General features: G+C 48.5%; 1 protein-coding gene across 1 annotated transcript in view; it reads right to left on the reverse strand.

Annotated features, from left to right (window-relative positions):
• Positions 1-1,018: 1,018 nt before the first annotated feature.
• Positions 1,019-13,311, reverse strand: part of mirr (iroquois-class homeodomain protein mirror) — a 76,978-nt gene continuing 64,685 nt past the window's right edge. Inside the window, exons 4-5 of the mRNA XM_033472526.2 lie at positions 3,385-3,689; positions 1,019-3,270 (exon numbers count right to left, since the gene is read on the reverse strand). Of these exons, the coding sequence (XP_033328417.2) occupies positions 2,330-3,270; positions 3,385-3,689 (1,246 nt within the window). The 3' untranslated portion in view covers positions 1,019-2,329. The remainder of the gene's footprint in view (positions 3,271-3,384; positions 3,690-13,311) is intronic.

Below are 13,311 nucleotides of genomic sequence, written 5' to 3' on the forward strand. Positions count from 1 at the left end.
TGTGCATGATCCCGCTCGTTAATCGAGCAAACGGGGAATCTGTTCGATCGTGCGCTTCTTCGAGGAACCCGATTCGCTGCTATGCTCCCTGCGAGTTCATCGATGCGGAATCGTGCGAGCTGTGCGCCGTAGCTGAGCAGGATTAGCGCTTTGAACGTCGTTTTCCTAACAGTTTTGAAATATTTCCTTATTTTCGTTTAATCAGCGATTATTGAAAATATAAAACTGCTATTATAGTCTACGATGTGAAATATTGATTAAAGAATCGCTGTCAGAATTCCATACCGAAGAATTTCTTTCGATTCGCTTCAAATTTTTGAACTTACTTATATGAACTACATAGGGTGAGACAGCTAATCTTTTTCACTGGAAGATTTCTGTTGATTTTAATGATAGGAGAAAATGTACGATAAAAGGAAAGTATTTGCTTTGGCAAGGTCTCTTTTCAAGTTTCTTTTTTTCAACAGACCGTATTTCCTGATATTTCAAGATCACCGTCGTTCTTTTTAAAAAGGAATTCCGTAGTTAGTGTAGCTAAAGGTAAGACAAATTTAACTATGTACAATATGATGAATTCAATTTTTTTTTAAATATCGCGTACACGATTCCCATGAACCATCGATTAAATAAAAATTTCTGTTCCTAGATACATAAACTTAATAGAACTTCGCGTTAGAAACACCGTAACAACGATCCAAAGAAAATTGAACAACTGTAACGGCAAAAATCCCAAATCCTAATTCTCCCCAGAGAATTCAACCCCTCGCGCATCCCCGCCCCAGAACTACTTATTAAAATCGCCGGGCGCATAACGCGCCGCGTCAAACGGCTGTCACCGAGAGCTCTTACCTGTTTCCAACAGCGTCGAACAATGGAACAAAGAGTCCCCACGAACTGTCTTCAAGACAGCTCCCAGTGTTCCGATCTCCTTTTCCCACTGATCTCATGGGTGATCGATCAGCGCCGATCGCAATGGTAGGACAAAGGGGCGCGGTGCGAAATAACAAAACCTCCAACGTTCGTTTTTTTTTTTTTTTATAATGATTCGTTTATTGCGAAAGGACACAGTCTGCAAGCCATCTGCCAATGTGGCATATCGGCGAGCTCGCGTGAAATTTGGACACGAATGACTAAAAGGTGATGGCGATCGTTCACTCTCGACATGACATGATATGTTGACGGTCGTTGCGCCCCCAGCGAGCGTCGCCGTCGCCCCCGGCCCGTTTTCCTTTATTACATAGTACGTCTGTAGAAGTGTCGCGTCTCCGTGAGCCTTGCGTTTCGTGTCCCATGGGGGGCCCCGGGAGCCCGCGACAGCAGGGCGCAACGGGAATTCCGGGTTCTGGCGGGTTACGGGCGGTGCCGAGGCGCGTCCGCGACGGGGCCCGGTGGAAAACATGAAACGGGGGGGCAGAAAATCGAAAGGAAAGATACCTTTGACCGTCATCGACCGATCCGCGAACACGGTCGCGAAGAACGGTCGAGCTAATAAATAAATAATACTTGCGTACGAAGGGGGCCCGAGCCACCCCCGCTGATCGACCCGTCCCGCCCGTAACCCGTCTCGATCAACGATCCATACCTCGTCATGATCGACCGAGTCGACGTGAATCGATAATATTATATAAACATTGCAATAACAATAATAATAATAATCATAATCATATAATAATAATAATAATAATAATAATAATAATAATAATAATCATCGTCGTCGTTAGTATGAATTATGATCTCAAATATTATAATAATAATATCGTACCTACTCTACATACAATACATACACTGGCCGGACGCTCTCTACTGGGCCCTCTCTACTATTTACAAACGCATAAATAATAATTATTATTATCGTGTGTGTGTATTTATATATATAGTACTTTATGTATAGTATTACTAGGATAGGTTTCCATTTTTTTTTCCTTTTAAACCGCGATAGCTGCTGCTGCTACGGAGATAAACGGGAGAGGGGGAGAGGATAGAGAAGTGGGGGGGGGGGGCTACGAATTTTAATTCTTTCGAGGACGCGCAAGAATAGAGGAAGGGGTGGGGCGGGGTGGGGGGTCAAACAAGGTTCTCACCCGAAGAGACTAGGAACGTGGGATCCGGGGGAACGAGGGCCAGGGGGCAGTACATCTTGTTCTGTTGTTCTTCGGTCAGTTACTGTACACTAATTACAAGATCGTAGTCTCTTATTATTGTCATCCACACCACACAGCGCCACGCTTTCGCGCTCGCGCGTACGATCGTCCATCGGCGCGGCGCGGCGCGTCTCGGGTCGTTCGAGTCGTGTTCGCGAGATCCGACGACTTTAGGTCGAGCCGCCGAATCACACTCGGCCGGGGGACTTGAGCTCCTGCGTCGGCGGCAGGCTTCCGCTCGGATGAGGCGACTGGTCGGACCCGCCGGAGGAGGCCGTCGACGAGGAGGATGGCGAGAGGCCCGAGGACGCGGTCGTCAGGAGGACCGCGGGCCCGCCGAGTCCGCCGCCACCGTTGATCGAGAAGGGTTTCACGTTGCCGCTGGCGGAGACCGCCGACGCGGAGGAGGTTAGTATGCTGGGGGCGGTCGAGGGTGGCATCACGCCGCTTAGCCCGCCCAGGGTCCTCGAGTAGGTCTCCAGCAAGGACATGTCGCCGGAGCCGAGATGCGAGGCGCCGTACAGGTTGCGGTAGAAGTCCGGATGCGGCCGGACGAACTGCGTTCCCGTGTGCATCGCGGGGTGCAGGGGGTGGTGAGGTGGCAATCGACTCGCCAGGGGACTCACCAGTTTCCCACCGCCTCCTCCGCTGCCTCCGCCGCCGGTTACACCGCCTCCGCCGCCGCCGCCGCTGCTGCCGCTGTACGGCGACGACAGACCCGTCATCGTCGTCGGCGTCGGACTCTGCTGCTCGCCGTCCTTGCTCGCCATGTCGGCCAGGGACCAGATCCTGGGCTTCGTGGTGACGCCGCTTCCGGTCGACGGCGCGCTCGTGCTGGGAGGAAGATGATGACTGCTCGGTGACGTGCTCTCCGGGGACGGGTGACGAAGCAGCCTGCCGTGCGGGGAGGATAGGTACGCGGGGTGCTGCAGTTGGAGAGGATGCCTCGGCTCCCTCTGGTCGTACAGACACTCCGGACTGTCGGGACCGCTGTCGGCCCTGGACTCGCTCCATTCGCTCTCGGTTCTTCCCTGGACACCGCCGGAACCGCCGCTCGTGCCCAAAAGTTCCATCCGGTGCGCCGGTCGCTCGCCGTCCTCGCTCGAACCGGTGCCCGAGTCTTTGGAGTCTGGAACAGGGACGGAGCTTGCTTTTAGGGGGCGAGGGGTATGCGGGGCTCGGTGTTCTAGGCGAGCAGAATGCAGCACGTATCGTTTCGGCGACGCATCTTTCGGAGACTCACCTAGTCGATCCTTCTCGTCCACGCTCTTCCTTCCACTGTCGTCGTCTTCGTTGTTGTTGTCCTCGTCCTCCACCCTGTTTCTGGGCTCCCACGTCATCTTGTTCTCCTTCTTGAGACGTCTCCTGGCGTTCGCGAACCACGTCGATACCTGTGTCAGAGTCATCTTGGTGATGATGGCCAGCATGATCTTCTCGCCCTTCGTCGGGTACGGGTTCTTCTTGTGCTCGTTCAGCCAAGCCTTCAGTGTACTCGTGGTCTCCCGTGTCGCGTTTTTCCGTCTCGCGCCGTTCAGGTCCATCCCGTAGCTGCAACACGCAAACGACGACCTCGGTTAACTCACAAAATCATTCTCCAGAACTATCTAGTAAACATTCTGCAACGTTGCATTAGAATAGCGTGACACAACTGTAGCAGATCGTCTCGAAAGCTTGGACAACCGAACGTTACATCGGTAATGAGAAAAGATGTGTCACCGGTCAAGACACACGGTCGAACCGTTGAATTCCCAAAGTTGGATGGCCGAGCATTCGGTCCCATCTTCGTCGTGTTATAAATAAAGGAACGGAGCATTGGTCGGGAGACGGTCCAGCTCCAAATTGAAAGCATTAACCTCCGGGGTGGTACGAATAGACGTCCCCAATATCGCGAAGCGAATCGAGGCGGCGAACTGAACAAAGTCTTTAATGGAAACGCTTCGGTGGGAGAGGAGGAAAGGGGGGAGGCACGGACGGAAAGAGACAGCGGGAAGAGGAGAGATAGAGAAGGAAGAGAGGCGGAGGAGTTAGGGTCCATCCTTTTATTAAGTCCTTCGACGTTGGCCGTTCTCGTCGTCGTAGGATGCACGTGACCCGGATATAAGGCGGTCGGGGACCGTACACAAGTCGCGATACGTTATACGAGCAAACTGGATGAGAGAGACACACCGCGATCTAAGCGGGGGTACAGGGGGGCCGGCCGGCAGAGCGGAGGAGTCAGGGGGGTGGGGGATAGGAAGAAGAAAACGAGGAAGATGGCAAAGTCTCCGGTGGAAGCTCGTGTCGAGAAACTTATCCAATCGTGAGGCTCGTTACGCCTTCCCCCGCCCGGGTCCGGTATAAAAGTCCGAGTCCTGCTCGGTTAGAGGAACGATATAAGCGGGTAGCTACTACTTTCGTCCCGAGAGCAGATCTCTATCTAACGGTTTAAGCTCCTTCCTTCCATCCTGGCCGGGAGGAGTGGAGTGGAAACGAGTACCCCCTCATCCCCTCTGCGCCGACCACTCCTCCGGAGCCCCCCTACCAGGCTCACGAAGTCGGACCAGAACGACCGACCCCGGGGATCCCATTACTAAAAGACTAACCCTTATCAAAGATTAAACTTCGGTATAACTGCTGAATCGACGGGATCGAAATTAAATTTTCCACCGGCGGCCGACTCCCGAGGACTGCGGAGATGCTTACTCCCCCCTGCCGCTCGTTTTTTTTTCTCCCTTGTCCCACCTCCACTCGACTCTCCGTTCTCTCTTCGTTGCGGTTCCCTTTTCACAATTCTGCCCGGTCCGCTCGAAACCTTCTGCCCTTCGACCCTTCGAACTCGCAGACCTTCCGGTTACCGTGGACAACCTGGTCCCGGTGTTTGGTGTCTCCGGACTTGGGGATATTTATGCTAATTGTGATTGTCCTTGTTTTCTGGTAATTGAAATTCATGGATAACTTGAAAATTAAGGATTTTATTCTAGATTGTATTTAGGACTGCTTGTTTTATGCTTGAGCGATGATTCTCACGGGCTGCTGGATTTATCCGATGAATGTACAAAAATCTGCTTTGTATTCATAAGACAATGTCACTTCGAAGATCTCGATTAAGTCTTTATATTATATATTTATATATATTAAAAACGAATAGGGTCTCTGGATGCATGACAGGTTCCGCTTTGACTCGATACTCTGGATTTTTCAGTCGTACATTAATCTCGTGTGTTGCTCGTTCTTCAAAGTGAAGTCACAGTTATATTGAAAAGTATTCTATAGTGTTTCGTTTAATAGCAAAATTTCCAATACGGTCCAATAATTACAATGACAGACATTTCGTCCGTAAATTCTCAGTCTACTAAAGCAAACTAACAGCAATCGAGAATTATTCTCGAGACGGAAACTGTCCAAGTCGCAGCCAGCGTCTGTTAAAAGGGTCACTCGGCAGAAAAATCCGAGCAGCCCGGGTCCAGCAGGTCGCAACATCCTGAACGACGAGATATCGTTGCTCGAAATCCCTTCGGAGCCGCCTCGGAAGCGCACCTTTGTCGAGGCTGCGTGACGGGTAGCCGCCATTATTGAGCTTTATTTCCACCCTCTTTCGTTCCGGGTCGCGGGTTCGTGTAGGTAGGTGGCTGTATGTACGTGTGTGTCGACGCGCGGGACTGACGTTCCTGTTGTCGGCGGATCGAGGGGGTGGCCCGCGGAGATGGGAAATTAATAAAACTGTCACTTATCTACCCTTCCCGGGGGCAGGCCTAGCCCGGCTAGCTCTCGCTTGCTGCTCGGTATCTCTGCCGGCTTACTCTCTATCTCCTTCCAGCCCGTATCTTTCGGAGCCGGTTGTTCGGTTGCGGGCGCTCCATCTGTCTTTGTTTCGGCGGGGGTGGTCGCGCGGGATGCGCGGGACTCGCAGCAGCTGAAACGAGGCGCTAAACATTTCAATTTGGCATCAGCCGCTTCCACACCGGGGATGTAGGGAGACGCTCACACGCGCGTTCTCTCCTTCGGCACCACCCCCGCCCCGGCCCCAGGTGTGTGTTTCTCTCTTTCCCGTTAAAACGGCGCCCATCCGGCACGCGGAGGGTCGAAACCTGAGCCCCCGTGCACGCTCGCGAAGAGAGCGAAAGAGACGGAGAGAAAGAGAGAAAGAGAGAAAGAGAGAAAGAGAGAGAAAGTGTGTGTATGTGTGTGTGTGTGTGTGTGTGTGTGTGTGTGTGGAAGCAGAAGAGGACGATATAGGAGAGAGCGCCGAAGGGAGAGGAGAGAGGATGGCTTAACCCCCGGTCTGTTTGCGAGGAGCAAATGGCGTTCTGCAGTTATTTTAAAATTCAGCCGGTGGCAGGGGGCGCGGATCGGATTAAAAAATCAGAGTGGAAGCTTGTTTCTCATGATAACAGCCAGCCGCCCCCGAGAGCGGGAACTGCTGCTTTCTACCGATTCCGTCTCTCCTATCCCCCGACCCTCGGCCCTCCTCTGTCGGGAGACTCTATCTCTCCGCCTCTTTCGCGTCCACCTGTACCCTCCCTCTCCGTTTCCTACCCCGCACCGCGCCTTTTTCTCTCTCTTTCTCCCTTCTTCCGGGATCGAGTTTTTCGTTTCTCCAACCGATCTATCTATCGCTCGCTCAGCCTCCACGATATCGCCGCGCCACCGACGTCCACGACAGCTTTAACCCTTTCGGTACGAGCGCCGGATATATCCGGCATCCATCCGATGACCAATATGGACGAGTGCCGAATACATCTGGCATCCGTGCAAGCCATATTTCTGACATATTAGAAACTATTCTAATAACCGTTTGAGTCCCAAGCAGCGCTACCACGCTGTTCGGCATTTTTCGACCGTGTTTTCTGAATAATCCCTGGGACTCAAACGGATAAAGTCTTTTCTTACAAGGATTCCGAAAAAACAGCTACAGGTATAATTGTCGTTTGATCTGAATCGATTAAAAAAATTTCAGGTTACATTTTTCTTCGAAACTTGTTCATAAATTTTAACATATTGTAGGCCCTTTACAGAATGTTTACGGGAAACATTTAAAGAAAGATTTAGAAACGGATTAAGCACAGTCGTTATTTAACGCTTAAGAAAATCTTCGTACAAAAGTGGACCGACCCTGCGTTATATGCGCATTTTCGGCGCGGCACCCCGTACAGTGGGAGTGTCACGGCGGACAACGTACCGAAAGGGTTAAATACGCCCGGTCAAGCCGCTGGAATATTTTAGATCTGTCGCCTATCCATGTATGCGCGGATCCTATTATACACATATTATACTCTTATATAGATGATAGCTGAGAGAGCCAGCAGATTTCGCGCGAGAAGCTGATTCGATCGAAGCTTGTTTCCACAGTGAACGGCATAATCGACTTCGTCGATGCTCTTTCACGTCCATCGAAAAGAGTGATGCTATCGAATGATCTTTTCCCGGGACAGCTGCTGATTACTTAGCCGTAGACGATGCTTGATTAAATGTATAGAAGGTGGCCGGCGTTTTATTTTATTCGACCTGTCGATACGGTTACTCTATCGCCGGAAGTGGTAGATTGGAACCAAACAGAGCGGCGAATTATTCAGCATTGGTCCATTTTTAGAGCTTTCATTGTACGGCTTCTCTGCGGTTCCTGCGGCGATGGTTCCTTTCAGTTTTTGTTTTTAGAATTTAAGTTGAACAATTTGCGTGTTCAGAATTTTGGAGTCCAGTTTGTGTTTGATTGTAAGTAGTTCTTAAGAATTTGTTGAAGAAACGGTAATCAATATTGTAATAGAAATTGTAATAGAATAAATATTGTAATAGAATAAATAATCTTATCTTCAAATACGCATCTATATGCGTATTTAAAGAATGTACTCGAATGTTTAAAAATTATAATAATAATGAATGGCTGAATTTGAACCCGTACGAAGATTTAACCTTTTCGATTTAACGATCCGATTATAATACAGTTTTTAGGAACTTCTCAAAGAAGAGTATCGAGTACCATCATTTGAAACTTGACGCGTCTGTAAATTACAAAACTGAAAATGATAACAATTTTCTTCAGAGTTACAGCGATAGTAGCCGTTTAGACATACATAAGTCGACTTCGTAGGGTAGATTTATGTCCGATTCTAAAACTGCGAATATCTGTGCAATTTTTATATTTAGAAATAGTTGTTCTAGGAAAAATAAGAGATTGATATATCTTCGACGATACAATAAAATATAATATAATATTTATTGTGTACCTGAATATATATTTTATTTATTTACTCGAATGATACAGCAGCAATAGTACGGCAGTTGAGAATACAAATATTAAGCGTGAGATAGAAATCCCCGTGGAAGTTTGATTCTATTCGTGTGACACGGTAGAGGTGGCCATTCGCACCCCCAAGACATGAAAACAGAAAGACCGAACCAGAGGTGCAAAACAGGCCTATAGTCGATCGACCATCAAAGTCCACCGAATCGGCCATTTCCATCGCCCTTTCCCCCTCGCGTTTACGTTAAACGCGTCTGTCAAGGCGTAGCCTTTAAGGGGGATAAAACCGGAGGGTGAGTGACCATGGCCAGTTCGAAACGAGGCAGGTGTGCGGCTCGCGCGACTCCGCCCCTCGTTACCACTCGTAACTAGGGGTGATATCCGACTCCTTTCGTCCCTCTCCCTCTCCACCGCCCCGTCACGTTCCCGGTCCCTCCTGAACCCGTCGTTCTCTTTTCCACGGGGCTCGCTCAGCCGGCGCGCACCTTTGCGCCCAGGTAGGGTGGCGGTCCCCACTGGCGGAGGGGTTCGCGCGCTTTTATCAACGCGAAGGTGCAGCCATTTCGGTGACGGCGCCATCTTCCCCGACGTGTGTGCACGCACATGGCACACGGAGAGCCGTTCAAGTTGCTGCCTCGTGGTCGCGTTTCGGTTTAATCAACCGCGAAGCCACGCCAGCCGAACCGCGGTCCCTTTCATCTCTGTCCATTCGTCCGTCCGTCCGTCCGTTCGTCCTCCTTCGCTCGTTCTAGTAATGCGGGAGTCATCCCAGTCTCAGGTATATTCGATCCACAGGTACCCTCGATCCCGAACCTGGCGTCCGATTGTTTTAGCGGCGAACACATTTCAGGCTCGACCGAGCCGAACGCCGTGCCCCGTGCTCGCTCGTTTGGATAATGAGCTACATCGGGTTCCAGGGCCTCGGATAGGCTACCCTGAGAACGGCCGACATCTTTTTCTTCGGCTGCGGGACCCGTTTGAGCGCGCAAGGCCCCAGGGTGGGAGCTAAGGCTGTCGGAAAACGTTAGCTCTGCACGCGAAGCCATTTTGGCTTCGAAAGTCAGAAACGTCGCAGCAATCGGAAATAATCAGTGTGTATCTGCTATCCAGATTTTATTACAGTGGGATATCTTATAACGAGCTAGTTCGTTCTAGATCTTTGTTCGATATAGCATCCATTCGTTGTTTCATACTTTGATTATATTCGTATGTATATTTTTATGTGTATTACCGAATAATGACTAAATATGCAACACAATTATTACTGAATACAACGATCTCACATAACGTAGAATAAATTGAAGACGAAATAAAAAATATAAGAGTAATATATAAGAATAATAATGCAAATATGTATACACACACACATGCTATGAATTTAATTTATTAGTATATTTAAATTTTATACATTCGACATATGAATGATGTATTAATATTATAGTATATCAATATTATGTATTATGTATTAATATTATGTATTAATATTATGTATTATGTATTATGTATTATGTATCAATATTATGAGGAAATAAAATATTATATATAAAATGTAATAAAATATTGTATTTCTTCGTGTTCGTTTTGTAGCTGCAGTGTATTTGTTAATTGTAGTACTGTTGGCTGTAGCGTCCGTTCGTTGTAGGATACCCCCACTGTATTAACAAGGAACGGTAGAGCTCAGCAGCGTGTTCATTATATATTTAAATTGTCAATAACTTTTTGCAAAGAAACTTAATAAAGTGGCGATTGTTTTCAGCTACTTTGTAATATACAACTATATCATGAGGTCGTCAATTCTAATCGAACTTGCCGCACATATAGAATATTACAAAGTATTTCTCGTCCAACTTTTTACTTTCACGGCTTCTACTTTCACAGCGTTAAAACGGCCCTCTAAAGTTGAATGTACGAAACACATCTAAACAACGGATAAGTTGATCCTAGCTAGGGCGAATGCCAAAAAACCGTTCAAAGATCGCAAGAAAGGGCATCTTCCCGCTATGCCATCGATCCCGAAGCGTACTATAGGTAGCAGCTTGGGCTCCCGGAGGACTCGTTCGCCCGTCAAACTTGAAGCGGTCCCCGCATCGCCGGCGGGACGAATATCCGGGGCTAATGAGTCGGGCCGCGTAGCGTTCAGGATGTGTCACGTCGCAGCGATGATGTACGGCCATTTAATGACCTGGTTTTAGTCGTGGGGGTGGGTTTTTGCTCGGGGTTGCGCGGCAAGGGTTGCGTCGGCGACGTCGGCCGAGTGAAAAGTCAGCGACACGCGTTTTTCGTTAGCGGGGACACACGGCGCTGGCGTTCGACATGCAGATGACAGGCGGCTCGTCGGCCGAGCCTCCTCTCGCGATTTTCCCCATTAGCCTTAATGGAGGCAGATTAGTCCTGTCGGCCGAGCGCAAAGATTTAATGACTCGGCCGCGCCTATCTCTCTCTCACTTTCTCTCCGTCTTCCTCTCACTTACTCTCCGCCTTCCTCTCTCTTTCTTCCTCTCTTCATTTCTCTCTCTCTCTCTCTCTCTCTCTCTCTCTCTCTGTCGTTTCCTCTTTCGACACTGCACCAGAGACTGCTAGGCGTACGCTTTTACGGATAACGCGTGGCGACCGAAAAGGTCACGCCGCGCGTACCGATACCGCCCTGGAAAAATCGCTCATGGGAATTGTGATTTATCGACCGCCCGTTTAATGAACCTTTAGGTGCCGAGCCGCTAACACCTTCTTATGCAGTCTGACCGGTTCGATGCGGGACGCGGGCTTTTGATCCTTCCGAAGTTCCGATCTTTGCTGTCCAAGGTACTACTAAACTATACAGGTTCTATCGCTTATTTTTGCCGCGCCTAAAGTTTGCGATCTAATCATAAATTTCTATTAGGAAATGTAATATTCTAACCAGACGTGTTTCTGAGTTACAGACAGTAAAAGCTAATTGACAATCTGGAATGGACGTAATTCGTGGGAATTTTTCACAGAGAAAATTGACAGACTTCTTTTTTGGAAGGGGTACTTTGTTTAAAAGTACATGTATCGAACGACTTGTAGAAATCTTTTTTCGAAAAATGATTGAGCAACAACCTTTTCCCAAGGCGACGTTCATGTTGCGAACGCGCAAGAAAATAATCTAGCTGGGACAAGGTGAAACATGTTGCATAAAAAAAAAGTACAAAATGCACAGTTCACAAAGTGCAATGTATAGTTCGCGAACAGTATTGAAACGATTTGGACCTGTCTTTTTCCTGGCTACCGTGAAATCGTCAAAGGCGTCTTCCGAAGAACGTATTGCAAAAGTTGCCTGCAATTGTCGAGTCAACCGATATTGCTAAAAATAATATCGGAGATCGTTCGATAAGTTGGCGAAAGAATCGCCGAGACGATCCATCGAGGAAATCGGCGCGATCTTTCGTCGTGTTCCCGGAGACACTCGCGAACCCCGTAACGCCGAGCGTTCCATGTCGGCTTTTCCAGGGATACCGAGGTATCTCGGTGGCAGCCCATAGATCCGGCGTCGGTTTCTTTATCGCTCGATAAAGGTTGCCCATTGTAACGGTAGAACAGGGACAAGTGTAACTCCGGAACGGTACAAGGCTCGCGCGTACACCGCGCTCTATCACCGGGGTTTTGTAAATTTTCAACGAGTTAGCCATAACAGCGGGCCGAGAGTAATCTCGGCTAACGATAATTCAGCGGTGGCTGACTTTAATCGCGGCCCATTGGCCGGCTACGCTGCCTCGAGATGAATTTAAACGATCGTATGACAAAGTAGCGGGCCGTGTATCATTTTATATAAACTCTGTTACGTTTGCCGCGGGAACTGCGGACGGAGGAGGCGAAGGCGGAGGAGAAGGAGGTTAAGGAGGAGAAAGAGGGATGGATGCTGGTTGTATAATCTCCCGGAGAGACGAGAACACCGGCTCTTTGTATGGGCGCACACGCGATCGCGTCACCGTGAGTGTTTCTCCTTCAGCGATGTCCGGACACGGCCAAGCAACCGTGCACGGATACACGAACACAACGGCGTTGGCAAGTTTACGATCGATCTGCCGCGTTGAAACCAACTGGCAATAAAGTTGGATGTGGAACAACCGACTGTCACCACGGACACAAAACTTCCGAGCGACGAGGCGCGCGCGTCTCGCAAGGGGTGAGCTCCTCTTCGCATGCTCGAGAACTCGGCGAAGATTGCGCTCGGTCGATTTCCTTTCCTGCACGCTCTCTGCTTGGAGCGATGATTAATTTGCCTGCTTTCCAAGGACTCGATTTTCAACGGTGAAATTGGAAAAACCGTCGATTTCCATTCAGGAATCAGGCCATTTTTATTCTTCCACGCGACAATATGTTGGGTTGGCAACTAAGTAATTGCCGATTTGTTCAATGAAATACCCACTCTTTCGACATTCGTACCAACTTATCAATCTCAATACATCAAAAATTGTTTGCAACGAATGCATCGAAGATTATATCGCAGGTGTCGGCGATCTGTTCCGGGTGCGAGTGAAATTTAACCAAAATATGACAATTAAGAAGACGCATCGAGTCAATTGTATTTTCAATTTGGAACAGTCGTTCAGAAAATTGTATTGCGAAAATAATTAAAAGATGCTTTTAAATTTTTTAATTCAAAATTTTAATTCTCTCTAATTATTATAAAAACGAATGTAATGGTCAAATTATCAAATTATCAAATTGTCACTTAGTAGCCCGTGGATCGTAGGTAGCCGACGCCTGTTGTGTCGCGTCAATCTAATTGATATCATGTTATTAGTAATGTGAATAATTTTGACTCGTCGACGAAGCTATTTAGTATCTCCGAGGCAGAAGATAAATCGTAGTAATTTTGAAGGGTCTGAGAAACGTGGGTGGGCAGTTTGGATACTTTTGATCATAGCCAGTTTGCACAGTGGGAACCAAAAGACCATCTTCCGATCGAACCCCTAAGTATCCCTGTGC

This window comes from Megalopta genalis, chromosome 1 (assembly GCF_051020955.1).
Source record: "Megalopta genalis isolate 19385.01 chromosome 1, iyMegGena1_principal, whole genome shotgun sequence".
Lineage (NCBI taxonomy): Eukaryota > Metazoa > Arthropoda > Insecta > Hymenoptera > Halictidae > Megalopta > Megalopta genalis.